At 43.2% G+C, this 16,996-nt stretch overlaps 1 protein-coding gene across 2 annotated transcripts; it reads left to right on the forward strand.

Annotated features, from left to right (window-relative positions):
• The first annotated feature begins 2,838 nt into the window (after window positions 1-2,838).
• On the forward strand, window positions 2,839-11,216 carry MEIG1 (meiosis/spermiogenesis associated 1). Of its 2 annotated transcripts, none has more exons than XM_055332607.1 (3): window positions 2,839-3,063; window positions 7,065-7,231; window positions 10,875-11,216. In XM_055332607.1, the coding sequence occupies exons 2-3, from the start codon at window positions 7,094-7,096 to the stop codon at window positions 11,001-11,003; spliced, it is 267 nt and encodes an 88-aa protein (XP_055188582.1). In that variant the 5' UTR covers window positions 2,839-3,063; window positions 7,065-7,093; the 3' UTR covers window positions 11,004-11,216. The 2 variants fall into 2 exon arrangements, with proteins under 2 accessions (XP_055188582.1, XP_055188583.1); XM_055332608.1 differs by lacking the exon at window positions 2,839-3,063 and adding an exon at window positions 6,494-6,730.
• Window positions 11,217-16,996: the final 5,780 nt, after the last annotated feature.

A 16,996-nucleotide genomic window follows, 5' to 3' on the forward strand; every position in this document is an offset into this window, starting at 1 on the left:
TCTGTGTGCTAGGGCTGCTGTAACAAGATTGGGTGACTTATACAACAGAAATTTAGTTGTCTCATAGTTCTGGAAGCTGGAAGTCTGAGATCATATTGTATGATTCCACTTATATAAAATTATGGAAAGTGTGAACTGGTCTAAGGTGACAAAAGCAAATCAGTAGTTGGTTGGGGACCCAGGAAACAAGTTCATTATCTTGATTGTGGTGATGATTTCACAGGTGTATGCACATGTCAAAACTTATCAAATTATAGGCTGTTAAATATGTGCTAGTTATTACATTTCAATTATAGCTCAATGGGTTTGTTTTCAAAATGTTTGGAGAGTGTATGGGAGAGTGTGGACAAAGTGAACAAGATTGGCAAGGATATCCCTTCTCTGGAAGAGTGAAGAAGACACTGTATGGCTAACTCCCATAACAGAAGGTGGCTTTGAAAAATCATAGTGTTTATTTTGCCATTAGTTTCATACACCTCTCCAAAACCAATATCTCTTCTTCATACCTCCTACCCTTAACCCTCTGACTGATGAAAAAATGGTATTATACAACTAAGAAAACTAAAGTCAACCCAAAGTCCTGGAAAATGGCAAGTGTTCAATAAATATTAGCTTTTATTATTATTTCCTGGGCATCCACTAAGTGCCAGGCATCGTGCTAGAACCATGAGGTACATAAAGGAATCAGCCCTGGCACAAGACCTTACAATCTGGCAGAAGTAGGAGCTCAGGGAAATAAATAAATGCAGGAAGTTTCACAGGGCTCAGAATGCATTGCAGAGACCGAACAGAAGAGCTCACTTCTGCAAGGAGAAAGGGGCCATTGGCAAAACATAGCAGAGAAGGTGAATTTGAGTTCAACTTCCAGGCCCAGGAACGGCTGAAGTCCCTGGAATGAGCTCTTTTTTCTGTCTGCACCTGGCAAAGAGCTCCTTTTAGCCAAAGTCAAAAGGGATGAAATAATAGGGACTTAATAGGGGAAGTCAAGGCTAACCCAGCTAAGGGACCAGACCATGATGGCTTATTCACCAACCCAAATAGCTTACACTTTAACCAGAGTGACAGCAAGAAGCTGGGTGGTTTGAAATAAGACAGTGACAGGTGAGATCAGAACAGTGTTTCTCAAAGTGTGGGCCCTGGAAAAGCATCACCAACAGTATTTGGGACCCTGTCAGAAATGCAAAATCCCTACCGCAGCCCAGACCTACTGAATCAGAAATGTCCAGCAGTCCCCTGTTTTAACACACTCTCCAGGGCACTCTGATTGATGCTTAAGTTTGCAAGCCACTGGATTTAAGTTTGAAAGAGCACTCAGGTAGCCTGGGGCAGGACATCTAGATAGGAAGCTGCCCCAATATTCCCCAAAATGTGATAATGCGTGTTCATTTATTCACTCAACAAACAGTCCCTGACCATCTACTATGTGCCGCACACAATTCTAGACATTAATGATACAGCAACAAGTAAGCAGAGAAAAACCTATGTGGCAATGGAGTGTACATTCTAGTGGAAATCATGTCTCATTAATATAGTGCCAGGTACTGCCCTAAATGCTTTATATTTGTTATTTCATCCTCACAACTACCCCCATCAGATAGGTACACTTTTTGTCTTCACTTTACAGTTAAGGAAACTGAGGTTCAGTGGCTTGTACAAAGTCATGTGACAACTAGATAGAAAACAGATCCAAATCCAAGGTCATGCTTTAGACATGATGGCCCCAGCATCGTAGTGGCCTTGGTGGCGAAAGGTAGTCATCGAAACATATTGCTTTCATGCCTACTGTGCGCAAGGTACTATTCTAGAAATCTGGTTAACAAGATCACTGTCTTTACGGAAATTACATTCTCGCAGAAGATAAATAATAAAATCAAGAAATAAGCGATTTAAACAGTATAATAGGTGGTGATAAGTGCTGTGGGACAAAAGAAACACTAGAAGGTAGGAAGGGGGATAGAGATCATGGTGGGAGGAGTGAGCTAGTGGGATGGAGCGGGACAATTGAGACATTAACAAAGACCAAGATGAGGAAGTCAGCCCCGGGGGTCATGGGAATGGAGGGAGCAAGACCGTGGCAGGCAGAGGGAAGAATCTCTAACCCAGGCCTCAATGTGGAAGCTGGGCCAGGAATAGCCAGGAGTGGCGTGATCCAGGGCTCCAGAGCAAGGGAAGGTTTTGTTAGTTTTTATTCTGTAAGACTGGGAGCCCTTGCAAGACTGTGAGCAGAGAAGTGACACAATCTGAATTATATAAAGACTTTATTTATTTATTCATGAGAGAGAGGCAGAGACACAGGCAGAGGGAGAAGCAGGCCCCATGCAGGGAGCCCGATGTGGGACTCGACCCGGGGTCTCCAGGATCACGCCCTGGGCTGAAGGCAACGCTAAGCCGCTGAGCCACCCAGGGATCCCCTAAATGTAAGTATTTTAAATACAGGCGTAAACGTAATGATAGAGAAAACTCCTGTAAGCTAGGGATGTTGTTTACTGTAGGTTTACTAATTGTCAGGCTCTAAACTCCACCCCATGGTTTGGTCCACTTCATTTCAACAAAATGAGAAGTGAGGTGGGTCAGACAGGAGGTATCTATCAGGAACCAAAGTCACCAACGGAATTCCGCTTGGTCCCGGGGAAGCAAATCACACATGCTGCTCGCTACCCCTGCCTAGAGCTCAGCGCCCCGCGAGGCTCCACCGCCGCGTCGACTCCGACGCTCCTCTCTGGGCTCGCCGCCCCGCCCACCCTCGCACCTGCGCACAAGGGCCCGCTCGCAGGGGGCGGGGCCGGGGCCGGGCGTCACGCGTTGCTAGGAGACGCGAGGGTCGCCGCGGCGCGGCAGTTGGCCTCTCGCTGCCCGAGCACCGCCGCGCTCTTCTGCGAGCTCCCGGGCGGGGTGCCTCGGCCTCCCCAGGTCGACCAACGAGGGTAACAACGGAGAGCAGGACCCAGGGAGAGCGGGGGAGGGGGGGTGGACATGCCCCGAGGGGCGCGAGCGGCCTGCCCCCCTCCCCTGCGCCCGCCCGGGCCCCGCCCCGGAAGCCTCGGCTCCGCCCCTTCCGCTCCGGTGAGCCTTTATGATTTCTGAGATTGGTGTTACTTGCGTATGTTTTTTTGTGTGTGTGTGGCTTAGCCGTGGCCTGTGTTTGCTACTCCTTGAGTTTCAGACTCCGATTTTCTGGTAGCTCCCAGGCCGAGCCGTGCGCCCTGCGGCCTGAGGTATTCCGAGGGTCTCCTTTCAGAGTTCTCCTGGAGACCAGTCCTATGACCCCCAGTTTTCAAAATGCTTCCTCCAGCATTTTGCTTCTCTCAGCCTTCTATGGCAGCTTTTACCTCACGTGCAAAATCGGGGATTTCTGGCGAAGAAAGGTTTGAGGGACTGGAGAGAGCATGGAGTGGCTTTACACTGCACAGATGCGGATTTGCACACCTCAACCATGGATCACAAAGACATATTTTTAGAGTAATTATCTTTTGCCGCTACTCTAAGTAAAGCACTAAATTTCAAAGTGCTGAATGTTACCAGCGCAATTAATATTGGCCCTGAATTTCCCAGAATTACTGAAATATTTAATCAAGAAATTAAGTTGATCTTTCTCAATTTTAGTTTCATTTTATTTTCAAGAAGTAGAAAGTAAATCAGTAAGAGAGACATAAAGGGTGGTGGGATTTGCATCACCACTACATAGAATAGTTACAGTAACCACAGGGGCTCCTATTATGGTGAAAATGCATTTATGTTCCCTTAAGCTATTGTGGAACAACAAAGTTTTGAAATGACTAATATGTATAGAAAATGTGTATTTCTACTAAGAAAAAAATGTTTTTTTTTCCTCCAGTAGTTCTAATCTTCTGTAGAACTTTTCTGTTGAAAGCATTTAGAAAAAAAATTTTTTAAAGATTTATTTATTTATTTATGATAGACAGAGAGAGAAAGGCAGAGACACAAGAGGAGGGAGAAGCAGGCTCCATGCTGGGAGCCCGACATGGGACTCGATCCTGGGACTCCAGGATCGCGCCCTGGGCCAAAGGCAGGCATCGGTAAAAGCAATATAATACAGCCACTAAATTCTCATAGCAAACATGGCTATGATTCTGAAAGTACCTTTATACAGTGAATTCCTACCTTTTTTCCTTTCATGAAAAAGAATTCTGAAAGTACCTTTATACAGTGAATTCCCACCTTTTTTTCCTTTCATGTTTCTTGGTGTCATTTTTCTACAAAAAAAAATAGGTTTTATATATAGTTTTGGATGTTAATGGCCTGTCAGGCTGTACTAGGTGTGTCCAACTCCCTGGTGGTTCTATTTAGTGTGCAGCAACAAAGCATTAAAATGAATGGAAATGAAGGGTAAAGGTTTTGGTGAATTATGACTCACTCATTGTTTTGCCGGGTATTCCAAAATTTACACACATGCACACAATAACATGACAACATATTGCCTTAAACTACAACATGAGGGGAGTGCCTGCCTGGGTGGCTCTGTCAGTTGAGCATATGCCTTCAGCTCAGGTTGTGATCCCAGGGTTCTAGAATCCATCCCTGAGTTGGGCTCCCTGTTCCGCGGGGCGCCTGCTTCTCTTTCTCCTCCCTGCTCATGCTCTCTCACTATCTCTGTGTGTCTCTCTCAAATAAATAAAATCTTAAAAAGTAACAAAGTAAAATACAACATGAGCCTAAACCTAAATTAATAAGGACCAAAAGTTTTTAAAAGTCAACTATTAACAATAACTTAATTTTCTTTGGTATAGTCAATATATATATTGGCATGCACGATGGAAAAAATGCAAACAATACTAATGATACATCCATTTGGATAGTTGCTACTTTTATCAGAGTGAACTGTGTAACTCAAATGACTTCATTTTATTTCATTTAAATCTGGAGCTAAGCCCAAACAACTGTGAGAATTTTGGTTTTAGAAGGGAATGTAAATGCAATATTGAGTGTTAAGTCAGAATGTGACAAAAATCTACAGGAGGTAGGAGGAAGCACAGGACCAGTTCCCTTATTTTTCATAGAAGAGCCAGTTGGTACTTGTGTGTGATTGATAGATACATAAAGTTCAAACAAATGGCTCTTAACCTCCTAACAGTCTCCATCAATCTATTTTTATTAACTATGAGGGAAATTTTAGGCCACATCTTTCACATTGAAGAAATATTTATCTGGAATTCAGCAATTCCATCGATTTTATTTCCATTTCCTACTCTCCCCCTCCACTCCCTACCCTATTAAATCCAGGCTGAGCTAAATTTGTTATACTTGTGAAAGCATTTATTATAAGACTCCATTTTATAAAACTTTTAAAGTCTGTCCTTCTAACTCATCTTATGTTCAAGATGATGTTCACCCAATGTAAGGACAGATACTTCTAATTGATGTGAGGATTATTTTGACTTTTCCTTTTTTTGTACTTTAATGTATTTCCTGGTCTTTTCAACACATACTAGTCCTCCCCTTATCCATGGAAGATACATTCCAAGACTCCCCAGTGGATGCCTGAAACTGCGGATAGTAACAAACCCTATATATCCTATGTTTTTTTCCTATACATACATGTCTATGATAAAGTTTAACTTATAAATTAGGCACAGTAAGAGGTAAACAATAATAAAATAGAACAATTATAACAACATGTTTGAAAAAGTTATGTGAATGTGGCCTGTCAAAATATGTATTCCTGTACTCACCTTTCTGTGATAATGTAAGATAAAATGCTTGTCTGATGAGATGAAGTGAGGTGAATGACATAGGCATTAGGATGTAGCGTTAGGCCACCACTGACTTTCTGACACTAGGTCAGAATGAGGATCCATCTGCTTCCAGACTGTGGTTGACCACAGAAAGTGAGACCACAAGTAAGGAGAGACTACTATAATGAGAATTTGTGGTTGTGATAAAAAAAATTCAATAAATAAGAATTCATTTATAGGACCTACTTTATGAAGTCTAATGTATTTCAGCCAATAGAAACATATTTTAAGAGAAGAATAGATTCAAGGAATCATGGTGAAAATTCTGGGCCCTTTATTTCAGTTAACTATTTCAGTAACAAGATAAGATGACTGAGAAAACAACTGCAAGATAGGTCTTTGAAAAACTGACTCTAGAAGTTTGGTGAATAGACAATTACATGTACATGTACAAAGAGTTGAATCTTTGAACTTCAAAAGCTACTGGTGACTGCTTACATTGTTTTAAAATCAGTGATCCTGGGGATCCCTGGGTGGCTCAGCAGTTTAGTGCCTGCCTTTGGCTCAGGTTGTGATCCCGGGGTCCTGGGATCAAGTCCCACATCAGGCTCCCTGCATGGAGCCTGCTTCTCCCTCTACCTGTGTCTCTGCCTCTCTCTCTCTCTCTCTCTCTCTCTCTGCCTATCATTAATAAATAAATAAAATCTTAAAAATAAATAAATAAATAAATAAATAAATAAATAAATAAATAAATAAAATGATCCCAGTATCAGACAGTCATACGGCTTTCATGGACTTTGTGTTCATCTATCTTTTCACATTGGGCTGTCACAGGAGCAGGGTCACAGTGACCACCTGAGTGAATGGACCACAGTGATTGGATACCTCCAAGTAGTTCAGATATGGAAAAAGAGGAAACCATTGCTCCTCAGCGAGAAGAATAAGAAGACAATGAGAAGACTGATCTTACATTCCCTTTTTAGGAAAAAAAAAATAAGTGGGGGATGCAGTTTTGAATATAATCAAATGGAATGGTGGTGAGATATTTTGACAATCTACTGAGTAGTTAAAAATAAGAGTGTGACTTCAGAAATGTGTAAACCTAGAACACCAAAATTAGGAGATCACGCTCTGAATGCAATTTTATTGATTAAGAAATAAACAGTTCCCTATTCATCTTTCAGGGTTTATTTTATTTTCAACATAGAGCTTGAATCCTTCTCAATCTTGGAATTGAATGTATAAATTTTAATATACCTAATGGGATTCTCAACTCTCATTTTAAAAAAAATCCACTTGTGTTCATTTTTAAAGGGACTTTCAAAATTGTCACTACTATGCTATTTTTAATGTTGTTTTAACATCTTTCAGAAATAATTGGCAATAAGACTTCTGTAGCCATGGCTAATTCTGACGTGAAACCAAAATCAATAAGTCGTGCCAAAAAATGGTCAGAAGAGATAGAAAATCTGTACAGATTTCAGCAAGCAGGATATCGGGATGAAATTGAATATAAACAAGTGAAACAAGTTTCTATGGTAAGATGTCTCTAAAAACCTGAACTCAAAATATTCAGTCAAAAGTACCAAACTCAAACAAAGAGCCAGAAAATAACTAAAAGGAAGCTCTACTCCAATTCTCTCTCTTTATTGATGAGAAGACAGGCCCACAGAATGGTTTTCAGGTAGAATGGAGGGAGAGGGGGTCCTTCAGCATGGAAACATTAAGAACTTTCTAGATTTTATTGAACAACCATGCTCTGCCAGATAAATCTTTGATGATAACCACAAAAGCAGAGTCTTTTCCCCTTAGGTAATTCTATTAACAGATATTCAGTTTGTTGTATAACTATTATGTCTTTCCAGTTTCTTCTTTTTTAAAAAGTCACAAATTATAAAGGGGTTATATTATGTTTATTATGGAGATTGTAAGTGACAGAAAACTATTAGCAACTCCTGACTTTGGTTATGCATTACACCCCAGGCCCAATAATGTGATTGAGATAAAATTAGATTTAAGAGAACACAAAGAACGTCCTTGAAGGGGAAGCCTCACAAAGTGAGAGGAGTGTGTGATGTAGGGAAGAGCAAGCCTATTCACTGTATGACTTGGCAATTTTGAAAAGGTCTTGCATTTCACTTCAGTTTATACTAATTGGGTATAAACTGTCAGGAAGGAGAAAATTTCCCCCTGGATTCTCTCTGTTCTTTTGGCCAGTCTAATAATTAAATTGACCCAAGACAGATAACAATTTTCACCTAATTTCATGAATATGGGGCCCCCAAAGATATAAGACCCAAGAAGTGACCAAAGCCATTTATATACCTTTTAGAAAAGAAATGATAAATGTGTGAAGAACTAACAAAGTAATTTAGGCTTGAGTATTAATTAGTAGGGAGATAAGTAGAATTTATTTACACACCCCTCTTGGTCCTGAATTCTCTGTTCCTGGTGATACGGATGTCTGTCTACCTACAGATGTGAAGAGGTGCCTTTCACATGGGAGATTTATTTTCTGCTTTCAGAGGAAGGATCAGAGTCCTTCATGCACTGGTTTCTCAAGTAACTTTAAACCATCAGTATGCCAAAGTGGCATATTCTGGGGCAGCGTGCCCTCAACTCCATCACTACCATATGCAAATTTCTGTGCCAAGTGCATTAGGAGATAAAAATATAAGTGAGGACCTGGCCTCAAGAAATTGAGTGGGCCAGCAAGAAGAGAACCAGATTTGGAATCTAGCCAGGATCTGCATTAGTTGAGCAATCTTCGATAAGGTTCTTAACGTGGCTGAGCTCAACAGTAGAATGGTGATGGCAATATCTGTTTTAGAAAACAGTTACAGGAATTAAACGAAATCATGTATTTCAAGTGCCTGACATTGCAGTGCTTAATAATTTATTGAGTGAATGAAGGATGTGTTTAATGAATGATAGCTTTTATTATTCTTAATATCTTGAAGTAGAAGATTAATAATGACACAAACAGTAAAACCTTATACAAGCTCAAAATATGTGTGCCTTTAAAAAGGAAGCCCAGGAATTTAGAAGAAGACAAAATTGCTTTCTTTGAGGGACAATCCTCCAGAGTGGCTTCATGCCCCCAGAGACATTTGCAGAGGTCCTTAAAGATTGGCCAGGATAGTAACTGAAGGCTTACCTTGATCAGTGTGTCTACCAGTGTACAGAGATATGAAGGGTTTGAGCTAAGTTCTCTTTCCTTTTGGGACATGTAAGCTTGCTGACCTCCCTAACTGGTCTTGAGGACTTTACCACTCCACTCTGTTCTACTTAAAGGAATGGAGCTTTCCTCATTTGAATGGGAGTCATCAAGTGAGAGGACAAGAAGAAAAAGTATAAAATACAAAGGTTATTTAAAGTGTGTAGGGGTTGGGATGCCTGGGTGGCTCAGTGGTTGAGCGTCTGCTTTTGGCTCAGGGCATGATCCTGGAGTCCTGAGATCGAGTTCCACATTGGGTTCCCTTCATGGAGCCTGCTTCTCCCTCTGCCTATGTCTCTGCCTCTCTCTGTGTGTGTCTCTCATGAATACATAAATAAAATCTTTAAAAAATAAAATAAAATGAATAGGGGTTGATGAGCACAGAACCAATACAGATGCTTGGAGATTCATCCCATATACAGTATCTATTGCTTCACTGAATGAGATGCTTTTTTAGGACTCTACTAAATGAGAGCCTGCTCCTGGCCCCAAGAGGAAGAGAGTTATAATGGTATCTTACCCTTCTTTCTCTACTGCGGGCAATGGAAGCTATGAAAGGCAAGCTTGACCTATATGATAGGAAGCATTGATTGTTTTCTATACTGTGTATGTCAGCCCTCCAAGGTTTATCAGATATGCTGCTACCTATTTTCACTAATTCTTTATTTTTTAAGATTTTATTTATTCATGAGACACACACACACAGAGAGAGAGAGAGAGAGAGAGGCAGAGACACTGGCAGAGGGAGAAGCAGGCTCCATGCAGGGAGCCCAACGTGGGACTCTATCCGAGGTCTCCAGGATCACACCCTGGGTTGAAGGCGGCGCTAAACCACTGAGCCACCTGGGCTGCCCATTCACTAATTCTTAAATAAACAAGAGAACATAAGAAAATGAAAATGTGCTGTAAGAAAAAAAAAAACATGCATTGCTTTGTATTCATGATGTATTCCTATTCCAGTAGAAAGTTGTGATTTATGGGTGGTGCATATGAGAAATGACAAGCTGCCCATAGAGATAGTGGTGAAGAGCATTCAATTATCTAGACCATGAAACCTGAATAATCAGGTTTTGACAATGATAGAGTAGATCTCACAGAATCCAGAAGAAACATATTGACCTGATCAAGAAAATAGAACATGAATTTGGAGAGGAAGGAAAGAAAAATGTTCAAACTAGGTCAAGCCAAATTTAAAGTAAGCAATACAACGTATGAGAAAGAATAGCAGGGCAGCCAGGTGGCTCAGCGGTTTAGCGCTGCCTTCGGTCCAGGGCGTGATCCTGGGGACCCGGGATCTAGTCCCATGTCGGGCTCCCTGCATGGAGCCTGCTTCTCCCTCTGCCTGTGTCTCTGCCTCTCTCCCTCTCTCTGTCATGAATGAATGAATAAATAAAATCTTTAAAAAAAAATTCACGACCTCTAATTTCTATTAAAAAATCAATTTCAAGGGGTGCCTGGCTGGTTCAATTGGTGGATCATGCAACTCTTGATCTTGATAAGTTTGACCCCCATGTTGGGTGTAGCAATTTATTAAAAAATAAAAATCTTTTGTAAAATTTTGTTTCAAAATGAACTTATGATATGGACTTGAGGAATGCATATGCACCTTTAGGTATCTTGAATCTAGGTGCTTCCATTTGTTACTACCACCCAAGTGCTTTCAGAGTGAGGCCTGAGCCTAACTTCCATCTAAGGCATTACTTTCAGAAGTTAGGAAGTAGTAATGTTTGAAATAGTTTGTAAATGCGAGAAAAAATAAAGTTTAGAGTGTTTTGAATGTGTCCTCTATCTTGGCAACTGAGTAAAAATTTAAATCTAGAAATTGGGATCTAGAGAGAAGCACCAAATGAGCTGTTTTGCAGTATAAGGATACAACTTAGGATGCATTCGAGGGGTGTATAATAATCTCTTGAGAGCTCAAGCATTGCTAGATTGAATTTTGTATTCTGATTTCTGATATGCAGGTAGATTGTTGGCCAGAGACAGGATACGTGAAGAAACTCCAGAGAAGGGACAATACTTTCTATTACTACAACAAACAGAGAGAGTGTGACGACAAGGAAGTCCACAAAGTAAAAATTTATGCTTACTAGCCTTTGTTCTTTGTGTTACTTATCATTACTTTTTAAGAATTCAATTGCTTCATTCTACATCATGTAAATGTCATTTTACAAACTAATTCAAAATGCAGACCTCAGTTGAGTGTTATGAAACATGAAAGCCTTGAAACCTGGTATCAATCATCCTGTTCTGTTCGAAAAAAATAATTGCAGAAGCATTAAAATCGTACCCATCTTGGTCCTGTTCTTCTGACTATTTTAATTGGGGTAGAGTGACCATTATGCACAGAATGAGACAGCCCCATTTGAAACACACCGGTGGTTAGGCTAGGTATGTTAGGTTAGCACCCACAGCCCCCACCCCAGCCCCCAGCCTTTACCACTTTCCAGGACCATTGTTTTGAACTGTTGGATCTGTCTCTTATGGCCTGAGGGCTGCCTCTTGCCCCTGGAGTCCCTTGTCTTTTACTGAGTGGACTGGAAATGCCAAGGAATGCTGGCCCCTGGGAGCAGCCCTGACCCAGTGACTGATGGGGAGGGGGGTGTATAAAAGACCCAGCTGCCTGGTTCTGAGAGATCCATCTGAGGTGTGTGCTTTACACTGGCGCCCAGTTTCCCAGCAGGATGAAGCTTCGGTCACCTGCAGCCATGTCTGACTGGATCCCATAGTCTGTTGGCTGTCTCCCTTCCTGGCCACTCCCCTCACTCTCTCCAGGGGTTCCTTTCCTCCTGACTCAGCTCTTTGTACATGGAGCCTTGTCCCAGGGTTGGTTTCTGGGTTCCCAATCTACACAACTCCTGATCCAGTGCTGACTGAAATCACTGCAGAAACAGCCCGAGTGCTAAAGAGCAAGGCAATAATTAACCTGTAAGACAGGGCGCCTGGGTGGCTCAGTGGTTGAGCATCTGCCGTTGGCTCAGTGCGTGATCCTGGAGTCCTGGGATCGAGTCCCACATAGGGCTTCCTGCATGGAGCCTGCTTCTCCCTCTGTCTATGACTTGGCCTCTCTCTCTTTCTGTCTCTCATGAATAAATAAAATCTTAAAAAATAATAACCTGTGAGATGTAGAAAACCTCTCAAATTCCTGAGTTGGTTGCTTTGAGATTAAATAAATGAAAGACACCCTTTCTATTTTAACTGTGGTTTCACTAAGGTTATTTTATTTGTCACCATTTGTAAGCCCTGACCTTTAATAGATTTTTGGATGTGAGGCTCATAGCCATCAATTCATTGAACTTCAGCTAGCTCCCGTTTTCCAGAACTATCTGCACTGTGAAGCCCCATTAGTTTCCCCAAATCAATGTTGTGCTTCTTCGGCTCTTTTTCTTTTTGAGCAAACACATCATGGGAAGGATAAGTAGGTTGGCAAACCTCTTTTATGTCTTTCCTGACATTGCTTGGGGTCATCTTACTGCCTTGAAGCCATTTATCTGTACCTCTCTGCTCATGCTTTTTATAATTTTCTTCCAGATTTGGCCAATCCCTCAGTGCTGAGCATACGAGGTTTTCAAAATCTTTTTTTTTTTACCTACTCTGATAAAAGACATCCACTGACATCCACATTGCCTCTAAATACACCCCTATCCCTAAAAACTGTACATACCGTACCTTACATGGCAAAAGATACTTTGCAGATGTGATTAAAGATCTTGAGACAGGAATTATCCTGGAATATCTGGGTGGGCCCAATGTAATCTCTAGGGTCCTTAGAGAAGGCAGCAGCCTGGTCAGAGTTAAAGAGGTGTGATGGAAGGTCTAAGGGATGCAAGAAAGGAGTCAAAAGCCAATGAATGCATAAAGTCTCTAGCAGCTGGAAAAAAACAGGAAATTGATTTTCTTCTCTAGAGTCTCCAGAAGGAATACAACCAATGTCTTGGTTTTACCAAATAGGACCTATTGCAGACTTCTGGCCTCCAGAACTATAAGAAAATAAACTAGTATTGTTTTATACCCCTTGGTTTGTGATAATTTTTACATCAGCAAGAGGAAACACAGCCCTACATAGAAGAGATGAAGCAAATACCCATCCATAGCCTTGGAGCCAACCTGAACTTCAATCATGGTCTGCCATTTTTTACCGGAGAACACATTTTGTTACAGATAATATCCATTCCAAGGAAGTTGGCCAGGCACACTTTGCTTGGAACGTTCTCATTAATTAGTTCAAATGTTCTAAATGTCGCTTCATCTTTCTGCAGCAAGACTCTCTTCAGACATATGGCCCTTGGAACCAACAATCAGATGCAAATTTGGTTCCTTGAGTCCATGTGACTAGGGTTTCCACAATGGCTCTTACAGTGAGAATAGCTTGTGCTTTCCCACTGTGCCAATCTTTCTTAGAAAATGGATCAGCCACTTTCTTGATGGCTCCTCTTTTTGCCACTTGTGTAAGATGCTTGTGTCTGCTGACCACTGTGACACCACTAAGAGGCGTCTGCAGCCATTTACAGCTGCTCTTTGTATGGTGTATGCTTTTCTGGTGAGATTTGGCTAACAGACCTCTGTCCATGATAGCAACAGCCTCCCCTTCAAGAGAACTGCCCATCCTCTTCCATGCTTAACGCTGATGCTCAGCTTCAGGAAAAGGTGTTCTAACAGGAGCACACAGTGGCCAGTCAGACTACAGACCAAAGCAGCAATATGGCCAGGCTGTCAAGCTTTGTCACAACATCCTACTATCAGTGCACACTGCAGAAGGACCCCTATTCCTGGGTTTCTGAAACCCATAAGATTGCTCCCATTGAATTGCCTGCACATGGTGACACTTGTCAAGAAGGTGGCAAATTTTCACAAGCTGTGTACTTGTCCTGGACAGTGACTATCCAACCAGCTTGCATTTTATAATATCATGAGGCACTTTTTAAATAATACTGATGCCTGAGCCCCACCCTCTTCTAGTTAAACTGTGTCTCTAGGGATAGGACACAGGCATTGTTTTTTTGTTGTTGTTGTTTTGTTTTGTTTTGTTCTTTTTAAAAAAGCAAAATCAAAAACTGCACTAGTGATTTTATTGTGCAGTCAAGGTTAAAAACCATTGCCCTTGGCTCTTGCTTTAAGATTCAGACCCTAAGTCCAAGCATCTCCTGACTGCCATCATAGAGCCTGGATCCCAGTCAATACTTGTTATCATACACAGAGATATTTTCAGGCATGGCTGTGGAGAAGCTTTGCTCACCTGTGTGGTTGTGTAATTCATCTTGAAGAATATCACACTGCCCCAGTTGTGTGCTTCTAGTGCCTCTGGCTAAGGCAGACAGGACTCATTCGGCTCTCTGGCCAGTCTCTGCAAAGCAAAATGGCAAGCTCTTCTTTTATGAAGATCACCAAAGGATCAACAAATTTATTATTGGAAACCTCTACTACTTCCAGCAATACCTGGACATACAGGGGCGGGGGTACAAGGCTTTATGAACGAGGCCCCCTACCATCTTCTCTGGGGAGTTTACCCAGGAAGCCTGTTCTAAGGAATCTTGAATATATTTTGATGTCATATGGCTCCAAGTTGTATTTCTCTCTAAGGGGCAGAAGCAGATGTAGGTGGTCAAAGGTGACAGGACAAAGATAAGGAAGAGTATGCAGAGAAGACTTAGTGTCATGGGGCTGGGCCTACAATTCTTAGAAAAGCCTGCCTGCAAAAGGGCAGTTGGAGTGCCCACCACTCCTGATAAGAGTGGTTTACCTCACCGAAACTGTTTATACAAGACTTGGCAGCATTTCTCTGTCCAATGACCCCAGCAGATGCTGGGACAACTGCCTGACTTTTCTTCCCACCCCATGTCTTGCACACTGGGTAGGATGCTGGGCCAGAGAATAGGAAAACCTCCCCACCTCATGGTTGCAGATTATCTCGACACATCACAGCAGTGTTTTTCACAGCATGGGTCACCATCCATCAGCACCAGGGGTCTCATCCCTGGCTTCACGTGAGAATCATCTGGCAGCTTTTTAAAATGTGGATGCTAGGCCTTGCTCCAGACTTTCCAGCTGAGAACCCCTACAGGTGTGATGCTGGCACCACATTCTGCAGGGCACGGCAGGTGCTTCTTACCAGCGTCCAGGGCATATGGTTCATCGGCCGGTGGCTCATAGGCGGTGGCTCATGTGCTGAGTCACAACTGTCATTTTTTCAAAAAATTAGGTAGATGGGTTCCTGAATGGTCAACTGGTTAAGCATCTGCCTTTGGCTCAGGTCATGATTCCACGGTCCTGGGATCGAGTCTCATGTCAGGTTCTCTGCTCAGTGGAGAGTCTGCTTTTCCCTCTCCCTCTGTGCTCTCTCTCTTAAATAAATAAAAAGCTTTAAAAAACTATTTAGGAAAAAAAAAAACTATTTAGGTATTAAAGAATGCGTGCATGGACCGAGTCATGATGTGAAATGTTTTCCTGACCTACGTGTTAAGTAAAAAAATGTTGAAAGCCATTGCTTGAGGGCATCCGTCTGCACTCTGCTTTCATTTGGGGCCTGGGAGCAGGGTGTTGCTGCCTCTTTCTGCCCAGAGTCTCATACATCCCACCCCAGGCCAATCGGAGGGAATGCTGGGCCCCGTCAACACCACCAACCACCTCCAGACCCTCTCCCCCCTGCCCTTCTCCTCCCCTCCCTCCCCATCCCTGACAAGTCCCCAGTGCCCTGAGCAGCTGGCTGCAGAGAGCTCGCAGGCCAGTAGAGAGGAGAAAAGATTCAAGGACGAAGCAATGGGCTCTCCAGAAAGAGAACCACATGGCGGCCCTGTCCTTCCCAGCTCCCTCTGCTCCAGACACACGGGCCTCCTCCGGCTGGTCTCCTCCTGACCTGCCAGGCCTTCCCTCCTGGCTTACAGCATCCCCTCCAGATGCTCACATGCCTCGGCTGTGTGAATGCCAGCTTTCCTGAGACACCTTCTCTGACCACGGTACGAGCCGCGTCTTCTCGCTCCCTCACCCTAACTTTTGGCTTACCATCTCATCCCACCGCCCACCGGAATGTAAGGCCTCTGAGTGAAGGCCTTTGTTTTGCACACTGCTGGAATCAAAAAATTAGGTAGATGAACATGGTCAGGCTCCCGACAGACTTTTCTCGAGTGAGGGGACTGACGGCCCACTCCACACACGTCCTCCTCACTGCTTCAGGCCCCCCACTGCCCTGTCTGGCACCCCCAGACAGCCCCATCAGCCTGCACTGGAGTGCCTGACTACAGGGCAGAAAGGGGGCTGTGGCCTCTTCATGACCCGGTCCCCACAAAACACTCTCAGCAAGAAGAGCAGTTGTGAGAAGCTTCCTCCTTCCTCCCAAAGTGTGTCAGACACTATTGGTGCCACCTCCCCACAGGCCCTGGGGATCCTCAGGCCCCTTTGTCACAGGGAAGATTTTGAAGCCAGGGGAGGAGGAAGGCCTTGGGTTCAGGCTTCTCATTCTCAGGGCCTCCCACCCTGACTCAGGCCAGGTGGTGAAACGTCTCCTACACTCCCCAGGTCAAAGAGCTTCTCCTGATTCCAGCTCCCCCCTTTTTTTTTTTTTTTTAAGATTTTACTTATTTATTTATGAGAGACAGAGAGAGAGAGAACGAGAGAGAGAGAGAGAGAGAGAGACAGGCAGAGACACAGGCAGAGGGAGAAGCAGGCTCCACACTGAGAGGCTAATGTGGGACTCAATTCCAGGTCTCCAGGATCACACCCTGGGCTGAAGGCGGCACTAAACCACTGCCCAACCCAGGGATCCCCCAGCTCCCACTATTTGCTTTGAATTGCCTCCCTCTTGTCTGGGTTTTGTGGTACTGGATTGAACACAGATTCTTCTTCTCTGCACTGATGACTTTTTTGGACTGTGTGTCTGGTTCTTTAATTTGAAGCATCCTTTCCTCCCAAGATACTGCTTCTCTAATTGCCCCACAGCTCCGTGCACTGCATTCTGAGGACTGGGGTTGGCCCAATTCCTGAACATTTCCAGCTGCCAGGACACCACGACAGAGCACAGGCCTGCTTATGAGAGCAACACTGGATACTGGCATGTGAGGTGGTGATGCTGCAAAGCAACAGGAAACACTGG

Source organism: Nyctereutes procyonoides, unplaced genomic scaffold (genome assembly GCF_905146905.1).
Source record: "Nyctereutes procyonoides isolate TBG_1078 unplaced genomic scaffold, NYPRO_anot_genome, whole genome shotgun sequence".
NCBI classification, from domain to species: Eukaryota; Metazoa; Chordata; class Mammalia; order Carnivora; family Canidae; genus Nyctereutes; species Nyctereutes procyonoides.

What these genes read in the sequence shown, in the direction of transcription:
- MEIG1 (XM_055332607.1), top strand. Translation starts at nt 7,094, where the DNA reads ATGGCTAATTCTGACGTGAAACCAAAATCAATAAGTCGTGCCAAAAAA. An exon ending in AAGTGAAACAAGTTTCTATG is followed by an intron (nt 7,232 to 10,874) that starts GTAAGATGTCTC and finishes TCTGATATGCAG; the next exon opens with GTAGATTGTTGGCCAGAGAC.